Source organism: Octopus sinensis, linkage group LG2 (assembly GCF_006345805.1).
Source record: "Octopus sinensis linkage group LG2, ASM634580v1, whole genome shotgun sequence".
NCBI lineage: Eukaryota > Metazoa > Mollusca > Cephalopoda > Octopoda > Octopodidae > Octopus > Octopus sinensis.
Genome location: NC_042998.1, coordinates 35,559,959 through 35,578,293, shown reverse-complemented (window position 1 = coordinate 35,578,293; position 18,335 = coordinate 35,559,959). Strand labels below are relative to the sequence as shown.

General features: G+C 38.2%; 1 protein-coding gene and 1 long non-coding RNA gene across 2 annotated transcripts in view; both read left to right on the top strand.

Annotated features, from left to right (window-relative positions):
- LOC115232596 overlaps window positions 1-16,879 on the top strand; it is a 73,758-nt gene extending 56,879 nt beyond the window's left edge. The window contains exons 4-7 of the mRNA XM_029802565.2: window positions 5,522-5,634; window positions 8,597-8,722; window positions 10,005-10,160; window positions 16,432-16,879. Of these exons, the coding sequence (XP_029658425.1) occupies window positions 5,522-5,634; window positions 8,597-8,722; window positions 10,005-10,160; window positions 16,432-16,653 (617 nt within the window). The 3' untranslated portion in view covers window positions 16,654-16,879. The remainder of the gene's footprint in view (window positions 1-5,521; window positions 5,635-8,596; window positions 8,723-10,004; window positions 10,161-16,431) is intronic.
- Window positions 12,649-13,734, top strand: LOC118767491. The gene is made up of 3 exons (XR_005003412.1): window positions 12,649-12,791; window positions 13,106-13,358; window positions 13,582-13,734. It is a non-coding gene; the product is annotated as an uncharacterized LOC118767491 (long non-coding RNA).
- Window positions 16,880-18,335: the final 1,456 nt, after the last annotated feature.

Sequence of the window (18,335 nt, the reverse complement as noted above, 5' to 3'; positions counted from 1 at the left end):
TTACTTTTCCCCATTGCTCAGTGAAGTAGTGTTTCTCATAAGAGGGGAACCAGTCCCCTCCACTGGGGCTGTAAAATAGGGGTAAACAAATTATTATGTTTAATATAATTGAAATAATCTTAAAGATGTCCAACACAATGGCAAAGAAAGAAGAATTCTGTTGATGCAAATTCCGTTTTGTTTCCAAATTAATAAGAGGTGGAAGGAGAGCAAAACATTTTAATGATATTTGCAGAGGAGGGGAGCCAATGCAGAGGAAGGGGTCAGTCTTTGTCAGTCTGTGAATGACTGCACCGGAAGATTTAGGCTCAGCACTGCAATGCAACAAAAGATTTGTTAATTATACAATAATCATGCTAATTACGGTGTTGCAGTGGTTCTGTTGCAGTTTGATCAACAGACTCAATGAGGTTTAAATGTCTTGGTTAAGAACATTGGTACGGTCATCTAATGGCATATGAACTGTTGACCTGGAATCCTAATGAGTTGGTCATCTCTAACTCTGTGATCTTAACGAATTCAAAACAGCCAGGTGAATAGAATATATTTGACATTGCATCACATGTTTGTTGCAGGCATTGAAGTTCAATAACGGAATGAGGGAAGAACTGAAGATCATTGTTCTTGTTTGTTTGGCATCTTTTCTGTTAGAATTCTTTTTGTTATGCTTTAACCGGGTTAACCCTTTCGTTACTGTATTTATTTCAAGATGCTCTGTGTTTCTTTCAATTACTTTAAATATAACAAAGATTTAGTAAAATAACTTAGTTATCATTCAGCTAGTGTTAGCAACATAAATTGTGACTAAGGTTTGGTGAAAGATTTTAATTCAGAACTTATGAAAAAAAGACATTTGTTCTCAGAGCCAGAGCCGGTTTCAGCCGAGTTGGTATCAGAAGGGTTAAGAATTGTTTCTCTATTATACCCTTTCGTTATTGTATTTATTTCAAGATACTCTGTGTTTCTTTCAATTACTTTAAATTTAACAAAGAATTTAGTAAAATAACTGTTATCATTCAGCTAGTGTTAGGAACATAAATTGTGACTAAGGTTTGGAGGAAGATTTTAATTCAAAACTTATGGAAACAAGACATTTGTACTCAGAACCAGAGCCGGTTTCAGCTGGGTTGGTAATAAAAGGGTTAAACAAATGATCATGTTTAATAAAATTAAAATAATTTAAAACTTGTCTAACACAAATTTGACATTTTGGTTGGAATTGTCTGTCATAATCACTGTCTGTGAGTGAGTCTTTTATATTGATAGTTTGATTTAAACACCCACAATCTCTCTCTCTGTGTGCATATTTTTGGATAAATCTCAATAATTTACAGGTTAATGCCATACACTCACTAAACTCCATGGCATGGGTTGGACAGTTTGACCAGTGCTGGCAAGCCAGAAGGCTGCACCAGACTCCAGTCTGATTTGGCATGGTTTCTACAGCTGGACGTCCTTCCTAATGCCGACCACTCCAAGAATGCAATGGGTGCTTTTACGTGCCACTGCCATGACTGCAATTTTGCTTGGCTTGATGGGTCTTCTTCTCAAGCATGACTTCGTGAGCCCCAACACTCAAAAGGAGCTCAGCCACTTTGCCTCTGTGAGGCCCAGCACTTAAGAGGTGCTTTTTAATGTCTATTTGTATTGTAAAGTGATTGTCTAAATCTGGGTGTATATCCTTTATTAGCATGTACCAATGTATAGATGTCCTTCTGTTTGTCTGCATGCAGGGAGTTCAAGTGCCCCTCCTAAAATATTTTGGAGGGGCAAAATCAAAATTTGTACCCTTACTTAGTTTCCTCAAGTTTAGAAAACGGTGTGTCAGATCTGTAAAAGTTAACTTGAAGTTAGGTTTCTTCTCAAAGAACAAAAATCACAATAAGTCCTTGTTTGTAAAAAGTTTTGGACTTGGGTTTGCACCTGCTAAGCAAATTTGTGGGGAGGTATGTTACATTGACTCCAATGCATGACTGGTATTTATTTAATTGATCCCACTGAAAGTATGAAAGCAAAATTGACTGCAGCAAAATTTGAACCCAGAATGAGAAGTCGGAAAAAATACCATCAAGTATTTTGTCAGGCATGCCAACTTTCTTCAATTCCTCAGATAATACGTAGACTTCTCATGTTCATTCACCCCCCCCCCCCCCCCTGTCTGACAAAAAAGGGTTGAAAGAATTATCTCTCTTAGCAAGGTAAATAACTCATTTCTTTAAAAAAATTAAACCAAACAAGTTATTGTTTAACCCCTAAAGCGCTGGGATTTGTACTTACATAGTATGGCCTGCTGAGCACATTTTATAAAAATGAGAACTACCATACACAATCACTGAAAAAAAACCCAAAATAGTTAAAATATCTTCTTAGTATATAATGGTGGTAACTTTTAAATCATCTGCAAAGTCATTAGTTGAACAATTAGTCCTCTTGCATTCTGGGGTGGAGGGTATCGGAGTGTTTGAGTGACATTCGACCCCCAACAAACGCTTATAAATTAAATGCATCTATCTAGGTCACGATCACGGCCCTTTGACCTGTACCTGATGGCCACGATCATGGGCCGTCGCGCTTTATGTGTTAAATAAACAAGAACAGTTATTGTATTAGATATGCTAAATGTAACAATAAGCATGTATTCATGTATTGTTTTACATGAGACAACTTGTCAAAATGCCAAATCATTACGATTGAAACTGGCGAGTTGACTATGCATATCCGGTTTCTGACAATGCAGAACTGTGTGTAAGAATGATGATGAGGTTTAAGTAGAACTCTTCAAGCACAGACTTTTCAAGTAGAGTCCTCAATTTTATCTTCATTAACATCTAAATCTTTATTACTTGGTCATTTCCTTCCTTGAAAGTGAATAATATTTAAGAAAATTCAAAAATTATGTATAGGAATTCTTTTCTTTTATTCTTTTAAGTGTTTCAGTCATTTGACTTGAAGGGTTTTAGTCGAAGAAATCGACCCCAGGATTTATTCTTTGTAAAACTACTACTTATTCTTTCGGTCACTTTTGCCAAACCACTAAGTTACATATTTCTTTACTACCCTCAAGGGGCTAAACACAGAGTGGACAAACAAACGGATTAAGTCGATTACATCGACCCCAGTGTGCAACTGGTACTTAATTTATCGACCCCAGAAGGATGAAATGAAAAGTCAACCTCGGCAGAATTTGAACTCAGTTACAGGGACATAAGTTACAGAGACATAAACACACACACACATATGATGGGCTTCTTTCAGTTTCCGTCCACTAAATCCACTGACAAGGCTTTGGTTGGCCTGAGGTTACAGTAGAAGATGTTTGCCCAACCTGGAACTATGTGGTTGGGAATTATTGTCATTGGCATCATTTAACGTATGTTTTCCATGCTGGCATGGGTTGGACAGTGCAGCAAGCTGAAGAGCTGCACCAGATTCCAATCGTCTGTTTTGGCTTGGTTTCTACACCTGAATGCCCTTCCTAATGCCAACCACTTTAGAGAGTGGACTGGGTGTTTTTTTTACATGGAACCATCAGGGGAACTTTTCATGTTATGCTAACACGAATGCCTTCTATGTAGTGTCAGTATGAGTTCCTTTTAGGTGGCACCTACTCATGTGCTTTAAATTAACATAAAAAAAATCTCAGTGGTGATAGGGGAATCATTCACAAATGGTACAGTTATTCTACTCTACATATAGTTTGTGTTCCTATTTATTTTGCTACATCCAATGAGTATTTCCTCGAATTTGGATCAGTGTGGCTTATTAATTTCTACATAATGGTAACTTTAGACATACATCATTACACTAAATAATTTTACTGTTCAGTGTCCTCTTTTAAGTTGTAAAATCTAGAATAGATTCTAGTTCATTTTTTATACATTATACATCTTTCTCTCTCCGGCCAGGTAACCTTGTACTTATTCTACAGCAAGACACCTGTATCTGTCTCATTATGACCTTTTCATTATCACCTCCTCCAATGTCTCCTCCACTCTTAAAGCTTTTTTGTCTTGCAACTACTTGGTGACCCTGTCAGTGCAGGTGCCACTGAGTCCACACTGTAAAGTGGCTGGTGTTTGGAAGGGCATCCAGCTGTAAAAACCTTGCCAAAACTGACCTCACCTGTGCTTGTGCCACATAAAAAGCACTAAGTCCACTGTTGAGTGGTTGGTGTTGGGAAGGGCATCCAGCTGTAAAAATCCTGCCAAAACAGTCAGAAGTCTGGTGCAGGCTTTGGACTGGCTCTTGTGAAACCATCCCACCCATGCCAGCATGGAACACTGACCTTAAATGATTATGATGATATATTCCTGAGTTAGATGACTTACACATGGATTTTTGCTCATCATCATCATATAATATCCACTTTTCCTTGTTTGTGTGGGTTAGATGGAATTTTTTTGAGGCAGATTCTTGTATGTTTGGGTGTCTTTTCTGTGGCCACACCAAGCCTGTTTCCACATAAGGTAATATTTATCCATAGCTGGACATATTTTTCATGGAAAACTGGAAACCTTATAATATTTGGTTATCTCTTTCTACATTCTGAGTTCAAATCCTGGCACAATTGACTTTGTCTTTTAGTTCCAATGAAATATCCGACTTAAAAACAAAAAAATTACTGGGGTCGATTCATTCGTTCAACTAAACATTCAAGACGGTGCTGTAGCCTGGCCACAGTCTAATGACTAAAACAAGTAAGATATAAAAGAAAAAAAGATCATATAATGTCAAGACACACACAAGTTTGGTGAGCTCACAGGATCATTAGCATGCCAGGTGAAATGCTTTGTGGTATTTTGTCTGCCGCTACGTTCTGAGTTCAAATTCCACCGAGGTCGACTTTGACTTTCATCCTTTCGGGGGTTGATAAATTAAGTACCAGTTGCATACTGGGGTTGATCTAATTGACTTAATCCGTTTGTCTGTCCTTGTTTGTCCTCTGTGTGTTTAGCCCCTTGTGGGTAATAAAGAAATAGGCATTTCGTCTGTCTTTAGGTTCTGAGTTCAAATTCCGCCGAGGTCGACTTTGCCTTTCATCCTTTCGGAGTCGATAAATTAAGTACCAGTTGTGTACTGGAGTTGATCTAATCGACTGGCCTCCTCCCCCAAAATTTCAGGCCTTGTGCCTAGATTTAAAAAAAATGTCAACACACGTGTTTCTGCACTTTTTCCAAATAATTTCTCTGTACAAGGCATTGGTCAACCAAGTCTATGGCGGAAAACACTTGTTTAAAGTGCTGTGCCATGGATTGAAATGAGAACCACGTGATTCACAACCTAATTCTTTTTTTTTTTCTTATCACTTAGCCATATATGCACACCATTCCCCCCATATATCTGCCAACATATTCTCACCATTAATACTACCAAATATCTTCTCCCTCACCAACGCCCTATGTTTTCCTCTCAGTCATATGACAAATAATGTTGACATTAATCGAACGATTAAAAATACTGGTTGTGTTGCTGTTATTTCTTTACAAAAATATTCACATTGGTTATAATTTCTGAATTCTAGCTCTTTTCTACCCTCCTGAAGAAGTTGCTGCAGGCAAAAACAAGAAGGAGCTAACAGATTCTTTGGTTGACTGCATTCGATATTCTGCTCTGTTTGAGTGGCTTGTGCACTGGGTAAGTATCTAATATTCCTAATTGCAATAATACCGTTCTTTTTTTAGGTGCCACTTTTAAATTAGATTTGACGAATGGCCAAATCCTGTTGATTGAAGGGTTAAATATAACATATCCTGTTTCTGACAATGCATTGTATTTTTAAAGTTTGTGTGAGTTTGAAGTAGAAAAAAAAGCACTCAAATCTCTCCTCATCATTAGACAAGAAGAATAAGGTTAAATGTTTGGAGTTGGTGCAGATGATGTGCAGTCTGAATTTCTGCAACACTGCAGTTAATATGCATGTGTGTATGTGCATGTGTGTGTATACATACTCACATATCAGATTATGTACACACACATGTATATTATATAAATGATGATGATATATATGCAACCATATGTGTACATGTTCACACAGACACACACACATCATCATCATTTAACGTCCGTTTTCCATGCTAGCATGGGTCGGACGGTTCGACCGGGGTCTGGGAAGCCAGAAGGCTGCACCAGGCATCAGTCTGATTTGGTAGTGTTTCTACAGCTGGATGCCCTTCCTAACGCCAACCACTCTGTGAGTGTAGTGGGTGCTTTTTACGTGCCACTGGCACAGGTGCCAGGCGAGGCTGGCAAACGGCTACAATCGGTTGGTGCTTTTATGTGTCACCGACACTATATATACACACACACATATATACAGGGTGTTCTAGGTAAATGGTCGCCATTTATATTTTTAATTTCACGCATGTGCCTTGTTTGTTTTTGATGACTACACAGTATAGTAGGGTCAGTTGGGCACCGTCTGTGAGAAGAACAGCACCATGATGCAATTCACTCTGCCAGAAATTTGCAAACTACACTGTACTGCTTGGCATTCATGCTGAAAACTCCAATACGAACATTTCAGAGTGTTTGGGTGTCAATCTGAGGATGGTGCAGAGGATTTGGAAAGAGTTGGATGAGTCTGATGGTGATTATGAAGGTATGGCAGCTCGGAAAACTCACTCTGATACTCTGATCATTTTGATAAGAAAAGAACTCCTGAATTTGCTGATCAGATCCAAGCCATGATTGACAATGATCCCTCCAAGTCAATCAGGTCCATCACCAGGGACACGGGACAGTCTGAGTTTCTTGTCAGGCAGGTTGTGCATGAAGACATTTGGTATTCCTCATACAAGATGAGAAAGGGCCAGTTTTAATGCCAAGCCATCAAGGACAAGAGGAAAGACAATGCTATACAAAGCTTTTGAACAAACTCAAGCATCCCCTCCAACCGAACATGCTTTGGTTTTTCTCAGGCGAGAAAAAATTTCTGCCAGGATCAGATGGTGAACACACAGAACAACCGTTGGCTTGCTTTGTCCCAAAAACATTTACCAAGAGTAATAAAAATCAAACATTCAGTCAACATCATGGTGCTTGGAGTGATCACTAGTGACGGCGAGGTTATGCCTCCATTCATCTTCCCACATGGCCTCAACTTAGTGCATAGTTCAGTAAATGTTTTTGCTCAATTCTTTGTTTTTTTTTTTTAAATTACACAAACTTTTACTATTTTACTAATGAACATAATTATTTACTTTCCTGTGTTTTAAACAAAACGACCAAGTTGCTAAGGTGCTGGATGACCAGCATCATAATTCTTCCTACTCATTACCTTTATCATTTTATTTGCATTTTCCATGCTGGCTGGAAAGGCCAGGAGTGGAATTAGGTTCCATGTCTGGTTTGGCATGGTTTTTACAGCTGGATGCTCTTCCTAATGCCAACCACTTTACAGAGTGTCCTGGGTGCTTTTTATAAGGCACCAACACCAGTGCATTTTACATGGCACCAGTACCGAACAGGGTCTCCAAGCACCTTGCAAGACAAAACCCCCACAACTGTGAGGGGGGAAGTAGTATTATGACGGGGTGTGGCTTTGTGCCAGTTGAGAGATTTAAGGTAAAGATGGGGCACAGATGGAGATGTCTTGCTGTAGAGTAGATACATGGATACCCGCAGTTGGATAGACAAAGGAAAGTGGTGTGGAGAGTAAGATAAAGAGAGCAATAATAAGAGATAATTGTGGTGAAGGTATGTTGGGACATGCCCTTGAGGGACATGGGGGGTGGTGAGAATAGGCGAGGTGATAGAGAGTGAGTGAGTGGGCAGGATGAGGTGACCGTAGCAAATGATGGAGAGAAATATAGGAGGCGCTTGGAGGTGGGGTTTGAAATACCTTGTCATGTGACTGTACTCTGTCTACCTAATGAACTCTGCTAACAACCACCCTTATGAATCACATTTTGAACTTGAAGACTTTAAACCGAAAATGAAATGGTTTGAATAAAGTTGTCTCCCATAACTCAGCAGGAATCTATTGGGAAGGAACAAACACCAGACACTCTCTGCAAAATTCTAATCTCAAGTATCAGTTGATATTCCTCAGCGGAATCTGTTGGAAGCCTGTAATATGGATTCATTCTGCAATAAGACTCTTCTTTTATTATTCTGGCAGGGACTGTGCTAAGCAGGGATGTGTATAAATATAAACTTGTTACCAGTTCAAGTATTCTTGAGGCAAATTCCAACCCATAAGAGAGCCGTTCACTGTATTTTGGAATGGAGAAAACTTGTCCCTTTAGACACAAAGGTGTTAAACACACCTTATATCGTTAACATCTTCGTGTCTAAAGTGAGAAATTTTCTCTCTGACATAAACACATACCTCAAGTATATTTGAACAAGTTTGAATTTATTTTTTTTACTATTTTACTAGTTTCAGTCATTGAACTGTAGCCATGCTGGGGCAGACATGTTCTAAACATATTTTAGTAATCTGAATTTTTCAAAGTTTCCATACTTTGTTTGGTGTTAATAATAATAATAACATCCATCCGTTTCCAGTTCTCTAATGCTATACAATAAGTTCATTATAGTTATTATCATTTTGTGTTATTGGTCTGATTTTCACCTGGAAATTTGTTCATTTCAGCTTCATGTCATCCATTCTCATGAAGATGAAAAGCTGCCATGGGATGATAAATTCTGGTCATTCATTGGAGATGATGGCTTTAACGCGGCCTCAAGGTTTTTCAAATTAATTAATGTAAACTTTAAAGTAAGTCCTAATTTTTATTCTTCTCATTGTGTTGCTTGAACCTGTTCATTCTGAAATAATAGTCTTTCTGTTATTTTAAAAATGTTTATTATGATTAAAATTTCCCAAAGACACAGAGCTCATGGCACCATGTTGTTATATTAAGGCGGCAAGTTGGCAGACTCGTTAGCATGCCAGATGATTAGTGGCATTTTTTTTCTATATTTATGTCCTTGCTTCAAACTTTGCTGGGGTTGACTTTGCCTTCTGTCCATTTGGGGGTCAGTAAAATGAGTACCAGCTGAACACTGGGGTGGGGGTGGGGGTTGATGTAATCAACCCCTCCCCTCTCCTGTAATTACTGCTCTTCTGCCAGAATAGGAAACCAAAATATTGTATCTCTTACTTCCGAATATAACAGCAGGACTTTATAACATAATGTGGAGGCACAATGGCCCAGTGGTTAGGGAAGCAAACTCACAGTCGTAGGATCATGGTTTCGATTCCCAGACTGGGCGTTGTGAGTATTTATTGAGGAAAAACACCTAAAGCTCCACAAGGCTCTGACAGGGGTTGGTGGCAAAGCCTGCTGTATTCTTTCAACACAACTTTCTCTAACTCTTTCTTCCTGTTTCTGTTGTACTTGTATTTCAAAGGGGCCAGCCTTGTCACACTGTGTCATGTTGAATCTCTCCGAGAACTACATTAAGGGTACACGTGTCTGTGGAGTACTCAGCCACTTGCATGTTAATTTCACGAGCAGGTTGTTCCATTGATCGGATCAACTGGAACCCTTGTCATCGTAACCGATGGAGCACCACAATGATTTTTTTAAGAATGGTGAGTTGGCAGAATGGTGATGGCACCTTAGTCTAACAGCAGTTCTTTTTTTTTTTTCTAATACTCTTCATTCAAATTTCAAAGTTTGATTTCCAAAATAAGTATTGGCAACATATTGAGATTGTTTCAATAGAATATTTTTTCTACAAAAAAAATCATTCTAGATGTAAACCCAGACATCATCATAATTTAGCACCCATTGTCCATGCTGGCATGGGTTGGACGGTTTGACCAGGGCTGGCAAGCTGCACCACACTCCAGTCTCTGATTTGGCATAGCTTCTATGGCTGAATGCCTTTCCTAATGCCAACCACTTTGAGAGTGTAATGGGTGCTTTTACGTGCCACCGCCACAGGGGCCATTTGTGTGACACCGGTATCTGCCTCGACTGCAATTTTATTTGTCCTGATGGGTCTTCTTGTGTCATTATTTTCATTGATTCTTTTAAAATATCTTTGAACAGTATGGTGAGGAAACTAGCGTTGATGGTCTTGATCAACACATGCTTGGATGTGCCCTCTATTACCTGGAGCTGATGTCATTTCTTTCCAATGATGAAATTGCTGCAATCACAGATTGTTCTAGCACTCGCCATGTTGTCTCATCTTTCCTGAAAGTGGTAAGTCTTTGCTTTTAAAACACCTCGAACCTTTATTAATTTCTATGAATTCAATTTGCAGTTTTTATGATGTTCCTGTTTCTTTTTTTTTATTGTTGCGGTCAGCTGGTAGAATCGTTAGCATGTCAGACTAAATGCTGTCTTTACATTCCGAGTTCAAACTCTGTTGAGGTCGTCTTTATCTTTCACTCTTTTGGTGTTTATTAAATAAGTACCAGTGGTGTGCTGGGGTCAATCTAATCAACTTTCCCTCTCACCCTAGAATTTCAGGTTTTGTGCTTATAGTAGAAAGGATTAATGTTACTATTTCTTTATATTGCTGTTGTTATCATTCTTGTTAGAAATAGGATCACTGGCAGATTTTATGCTAGGAACTGCATTCCAATAAAACATTTACCAGTTGCTCAATTGACTCTAAGTGGTAGAGACTCTGTACATTTGGTAGCAGATTCTCTCTCATACCTGTTTTAGCCTCCAGAAAGAGCTGTATCAGTAGAGATTTAGACATCATCATCATCGTTTAATGTCTGCTTTCGATGCTGGTATGGGTTGGACAGTTTGACTGAGGGCTGGCAAGCCAGAAGGCTGCACCAGGCTCCAATCTGATTTGGCAAGTTTCTACAGCTGGATGTCCTTCCTAATGCCAACAACTCTGAGAGTGTAGTGGGTGCTTTCTATGTGCCACTGGCATGAGGGACAGTCAGGCGGTACTGGCACCAACCACACTTGAATGGTGCTTTTTACATGCCAGTCTGTGGCACTAGCAATGATCACACTTGAATGGTGCTTTTTATGTGCCAATCAGGTGGTACTGTCATCAGCCAATGACTTCACTTGACTTAAAAGGTCTTCACAAGTGCAGTTTATTGCCCAATGTACATCTATGCACACATTTTGTTTTAGAGCTGATTCTACAAGAAAAAAAACAGCCAAATAGTTTGGTTGTTGCTGATATTGTTGCTGAATAGCTCCATTTATTTCTGCTCAAATTATGATGGAGAGGCAGTGAAATATCTGGGTACCACCCTTGGATCCAGCAAGAGTACTGTGTTAGTCTGATATGAGTCTATATGTCACGTTCTAGTCTCTTCTTTGTTTATCTGGCAGACTATGCAGAGCTCTATGCAATGGTACATTAAGGTAGTTGACCAGGTATGGCTGTGGTTAGAAGCTTGCTTCCCTACCACATGGTTCTGGGTTCAGTCCCACTGCATGACACCTTGGGCAATTGTAGCCTCAGGCTGACCAAAGCCTTGTGAGTGGATTTTGTAGATGGAAACTGAAAGAAACCTGTCATATATATTTGTGTTTCCTGACCGATTACATGTGTGTTGAGGCTTGCTACGGAATTTATATTTAGATATATTTGGGGTACTTATGTGTACTCATGACTTTTGCTTCTGCTTTTTTCCATGGGTTCTTGTAAGTATTTCATAACATATTCTCTGCTGATGGGTGGAAAAATCCATTGGATTAATCCTGAAACAGAGATAATGAATTTAAAAAAAAATTCTGTTCGCTTGCTTTCCTCGAGTCAACACAATGTGTTTTTATAGTGATGTATATTGTATGTGGTGGTTGATGATTTAAAGTCTATTTCTCAGCATATTGGTATAGAAATTTTTTCTTTTGCCCTTATTTATAATTGTATATAACTGTGTATGTATCTTTGTGTCTGTGTTTGTCTCCACACTGTTTCACAACTGGTGTTGGTGTGTATAAACAAATAGCAGATAAAAATGAAAAAATCCTGCTTTTAGAACATTTGAGTGAGGCAGGAAAGATTCTTTCTGAATCCTTTTTGCCCCTTGTGGAGAATAGGGCCTCAACAGTTGTTTTCCACTTTTTGTGGTCATTGGCGTGTTTCTTGGCTGCTTCCCATGTCAGGCCGGTGGTCCTGAGCTCATCCAAAATGCTCCGCTTCTATGTCTGCTTCGGGTGCCTCGCTTCCTTTTCCCCTGCGGGTTCCAGTCAAGTGCTTGTGTCACATTTAAGGGTCATTTCCACAGTTAATTAATTGGACCTAATGAAAGATTAGGCCCAATTAATTGTTTTCTTTGTTGGATTTGCAACCTTGCCTATTTATGACTGATACGGTCAGTTAATTGTCTTGGACTCCTGTACAAAGCACAGTTTGCTCGACTGATGAAAATACATTCTAATTTCACTTCATTCTTAACTTCAATACATGCTTGGCATCAGTCTGTTGAACAGGTAACCGTTTCTGACTTCATTTATTAAACTATAGAAATCTTTGGTTTTAGCTGTTCCTGCAAATATATATTTATTTAAAGAAGCATTCAAAACAATCAAGCATAAAAAAAAAAAAAATAGTTTCATCTTATTGTTTGAATACACACAGGAATCCTATTGCATTCCCAAAAGAATGCTAAAAAAAAAAAAGAAACTTTAAAAATATAAAATGTTTTAAAGATTAAAAAAAAGCTTAGAGTTTTCAGTAAATATGTGTGTGTGGAAAAAAAAAAACTGGTTTAAAATATTTTAAAGACAAAGTTAAACATTAAGATGTAAAAATATATTAAAAAAATCTAGTATATCAGAATCTTCCCCTCCCACCATTCCCCGTGCATAAAATGTAAGAAACAATCACAGAGAAAATATCTTGTGGCTGTGTGGTAAGTAGTTTGCTTACGAATCACATGGTTCCGGGTTCATTCCCACTGCGTGGACCTTGGGAAAATGTCTTCTACTATAGCCTTGGGCCGACCAAAGCCCGTCGTATATATATGTGTCTGTGTTTGTCCCCCAACATTGCTTGACAACCGATGCTGGTGTGTTTACGTCCTCGTAACTTAGCGGTTCGGCAAAAGAGACCGGTAGAATAAGTACTAGGCTTACAAAGAATAAGTCCTGGGGTTGATTTGTTCGACTAAAGGCGGTGCTCCAACATGGTCACAGTCACATGACTGAAACAAGTAAAAGAGTATAATAAATATCATAAAATACTTTTTCTATATTTAATGGCAAACGATGGGAAATAATTCCACTAAGTTTGGAGTTATCCCCCCTTAAATATAACCCTTCTTGACAAATTTGAATGTGAACATCTGATCGTTGTTGTGTTTTGGCACTAGAGGGCACTTCATTCCTTTAGGTCAGTAATTCCCAACCTGAGGTTGCTGCTAGGATTCTTCTGGTTCTGCATGTACCCCAAGAATTATTATGAGTAATTATTCTGTTTAACCCTCTAGTGTTCAGATTATTCTATCAAACATAATGCTTATTGATTCCCATTGATTTGAATTAATCATGCATTATCTCATATCTTCAAGATCTTGATGGTGTAATTACTTAATGTAGAATAACATTGTAGGGTAGGTGTGAGAGCCTGGATCTGGTCAGTTTGAACATAAAACAGATTAACTATTTTGGCCGGATATGGCCGGTTTAAATACTAAAGGGTTAAGTTGATCATATATTGTTTAGGATAGGTTAGCTCTGATTAAGTAGTCTTTTGTTCAAAGACAATGTAGCTACGACCATCTTGTCTTTTTAGGTATAGTTTAGTCAGCATGTTTACTTTCTAAGATATTAATCAATGATTTGATAGAAGTTTGCCCACTCTCTCTGTTATTTCTAGCAAGTTGTGTGACCACATGGAGACATCTAAATTGGGTTTTTTTTTAACCATTTTTGTTTAACTCCAAGTCATTCTTGACTGAGTTGGAAAACCAGTCTGTGATCATTGTGCCTTTATTTATTAGAAACTGTATTATCTTTTCCTTTTTGAGATGGTAGGATATGTGATATGAGGGAGATTTGGTTGTTATTTCTAGTATGCTGAGTGTCCACACAGAGGCTGCCCTATTAGCCTATTTAGACAGTTGTTTAGCATTGGCTCAAGCCTGATTTGGCAGACATACAGTGAAAGCCATTCAACCATGGTCATCTCTTGTTTCCAATGGATTTTGTGCATGAAGCACCACATCCTCTCAAGATGTTTGGCTTTGATTTGAGAAATAGCTAAGTGAAAGAATGATGCACCCAATTGCCTTTTGAAAAAAATTCTTTATTGAAACGTGCCATTTATTAGTAGAATGGAAACAATAACTGTGTAGGAATTGCTTTTTGTTTTAATCCTTTAGTTACCATATTTCTTTTGAGATGTTCTGTGTTTCTTTCAATTAATTTTAAATATAACAAAGAACTTAGTTATCATTCAGCTAGTGTTAGGAACATAAATTGTGACTAAGGTTTGGTGGCAGATTTTAATTCAAAACTTATGGAAACAAGACATTTGTACTCAGAGCCAGTTTCAGGTGGGTTGGTATCAAAAGAATTATACACACCTCTGCATTTGGGTAGATGTATATTAGAACCAGTTGGAAGGATGTGGATTGAAGGAAATTTAGGCTGTTATTTCTAGCATATAAAGTGACCACATTGAGGTCTCCTTCTTTCATGGCTTCTGCTGATTATTTTTTTCCTTAACCCTATTGTTACTGTATTTCTGTTGAGATGCTCAGTGTTTTTCAATTATTTAAATATAACAGAATTTAGTAAAATAACTTAGTTATCATTCTGCTAGTATTACGAACATAAATTGTGACAACGGTTTGGTGGAAAATTTTAATTTAAAAGCTATGAAAACAAGACATTTGTACTCAGAGCTAGTGGATCATACTAGCTTCATTTCTTTCAAGCCTATGTATGTCCTCAACAGTCATGGCCCATGTTTCACTGCTGTGAAGCATGGCAGTATGCACACTCTGAGCGAGAGGCCCTTTGTCACCAGTAGAGGTAGGAGCTTTCAGAACTTTGCTCAGGCTATTCTTATTCTAGTCTTGATGATCTCCGAGCATCTTCCCCCATTACGGACTTGGTCACCTAGGTAGCGGAAGCTATCAACTACTTCTAGTTTCTCCCCCTAGCATGTGATAGAATCTGTTTCCTGAGCATATTCGATGTTTATTACCCCTGTACATCTGCTGCACACAAAAGCTATCTTCCTGGTGAACCTTCCTTTGAGGTTGCTGCACCTCTTATGCATCCATAGCTTACACTAGGTACATCTTATGGCGTTTCTACCTACACCTTTTCTACAGATCGAGCAGGGCCACTTACCTGAAGGGGTTTGTGATTTGTTCACCTTCCTACTTACTAGGACATTGGTCTTTGCAACATTGACTCCTAAGGCCCTTCGATTCTGGGGGTAGGAGTGAGTGTTAGCGGTGTTGTAAGTATAAGCATTATGAACATCATAGATTTAAGCATTACTGGTGCTGCAGATATAAGTATAAATAGACAAAAGTAAATATGATTATGCCAATGTTAGATTAAGTAGGTGGGTGGCTAAACTAGTTGCATTTGTTCCAGGCGAGGAGGGAGGTGAAATTGCAGGTATGATAGAGGACACCACAAGTGAGGGAGGGGGTTTCTGGTGAGAGAAAAGAGATATCCAGTATTGGTGGTGGGGTGGGAATGGGCAGGTGCACCGCAAATAAGCAAGGGTTAATTTAAGAGAGAGTATGAAAAAATATGTAGCCAACTTGGGAACAGAGGAGGGAAGGAGAGCTAAGCATGAAGAATTAAGGAGAAAACTAAGGCTGAGAGAGAGAGATTAGGAAGTTATATATTGAAGAGTCAATTTAAATAATTAGCTTACAGAAGTAGATATTAATAAATAATGCATATCTTTATATATAAAACTGAAGTTGTGTGTGTGAGAGTCTGTCTCCTCCGATTTAGATTCCTAACTACTCCCACATTTTGCGGTGCAGTTTAACCAAAAGCGGGTATCTTATAGACATGATTCATATCGAGCCCTTCTGGGTATTAGCGCGCGTCTACGATGAGTCTACGATTATAAAAAAATTTACCATCATTTTTTCGCATTGTTAATGCATTTTTTGCTCGGTTTATATAAGGGAAGTAACTCTCTAAAAATGCTTATATAGTTATTTCCCTTACAAACCCAAGCAACGCCGGGCGATACTGCTAGTTAATAATGAATGAGTGAGTGAGTGAGTGAAAAGATTGAAAAAAAAAACCGAGAGAATATCTTAGCTTAGCAGGGAATAACTGGGTGCCATATAGATATCAATGCTGGAATGAGCTGTTATTTCTAGCAGTTCAAACAATCACATAGAGGCTGCTTTGCTTTGGTGGAAGAAATTGAGTCTGGAAGATGAAAAAGCAGAGCAATTAAATGAAAAAGAGTGGATGATGTATGTGTTAGAGAGTGGACATTAATACATTTGGGTAATTAAATGATATTTAATTGTTGCCTGTTTTTGTTTTTTTTTTACAGTTCAGTTGCAGTCTAATGAAGAAAGATATTGGTAAAGATATTGTGGTGCCTCTGTTGGAATACGATTGGGCTTTGAAACTTCTCTTCTGCCTTGGCTACGATCTAAAGAACGTGAAGAAAGATTCTACCATTAAATCACCCAAAGAAAGTTTCAAAGCTATTGAAGCTGTTGGTAAAATTCTTTATGGTCTCTTTATCTTACCCTTGGAGGTAAATAAATAAAACCAAGATTAATACAGGGGGTTGGAAGGAATTAACTGCAATTAACAAAAAAGCCAACCAATAAAACCTACCCCCTTCTTGAAGCATTTGAAATGATAATGAGGAATATTTGAAGAAACACTGCCAATAGAGTCTAGGCCCCAAAATATAAAGAATTTAAAAAAAAAAGGGAAAGAAAAGAGTGAGAAAAGAAGGAAAAGAGTAAAACTTCATTTTCTCCTTGTTAGATCTGCCTTTCTTTTTTTTCCCTCATTGGAAGTGAATAATAAAAAAGACAAAAAATACAGTTTTAGTTTTTTTTCTTTTTTTTAAATTTTGATTCTTGATGAGAAACATTTCTTGGTGCAGGTTAATGTGTTCTGTTTACATGCTTGCTTGTGTGTGTGTGTGTGTGCATGCATGTATATGCATGCACATGTGTGTGTATATATGTGTAAGCATTCAACAATATGCATATACAGAAATTATGCATATATATGTATGCATATATGTATATATAAAACAAAAGAGGGTGTGTATTTCCATGCAGGAAAAAAATATAGGCAAATTTATTTAAAATTTACCTAAATTTGAAAAACTTGTAAACGTTTTTAAAGAACAGGAGTGGCTGTGTGGTAAGTAGTTGTTTACCAACCACATGGTTCCGGGTTCAGTCCCACTGCATGGCACCATGGGCAAGTGTCTTCTACTATAGCCTCGGGCCGACCAAAGCCTTGTGAGTGGATTTGGTAGACGGAAACTGAAAGAAGCCCGTCTTATATATGTATATGTATGTGTGTGTGTGTTTGTCCCCGTAGCATTGCTTGACAACCGATGCTGGTATGTTTATGTCCCCGTAACTTAGCGGTTCGGCAGAAGAGACCGATAGAATAAGTACTGGGCTTACAAAAGAATAAGTCCTGGGGTCGAGTTGCTCGATTAAAGGTGGTGCTCCAGCATGGCCACAGTCAAATGACTGAAACAAGTAAAAGAGTATATAGGCACAGGAGTGGCTGTGTGGTAAGTAGATTGCTTACCAACCACATGGTTCTGGGTTCAGTCCCACTGCTATAGCCTTGGGATGACCAAATCCTTGTGAGTGGATTTGGTAGACGGAAACTAATAGAAGCCTGTCGTATATATGTATATATGTGTGTGTGTGTGTGTGTGCGCGTGTATGTTTGTGTTTGTCCCCCTAGCATTGCTTGACAACCGATGCTGGTGTGTTTATGTCCCCGTCACTTAGCGGTTCGGCAAAAGAGACCGATAGAATAAGTACTGGGCTTACAAAGAATAAGTCCCGGTGTTGAGTTGTTCGATTAAAGGCAGTGCTCCAGCATGGCCGCAGTCAAATGACTAAAACAAGTAAGAGTAAAAGAGTAAAGAGTATATATACTAAACTAGTTTCAATAATTAATCGATATGTGGGTATTTGTTTATCAAAGGTAAAAAGTTAGAATTATGAATTAGAAAAACTTGTTTTGATGTTGACAAGTTTAAATGTTCATAACAGTAAATAATATAAAACTGTGCATCAACTTGTTTAAATGTACAAAGTTCAATAGTGTTAGCAATGATTGACAAGAAATAAATATCATCAAAGTTTCGGTCATGCTGAGTTAAGAGGGAGAAAAACAAGGGAGAAATGAAGATAGTAAAAGAAGGGATTCGGTTTACAATTTCTCTGATTCTCTTTTCGTCAA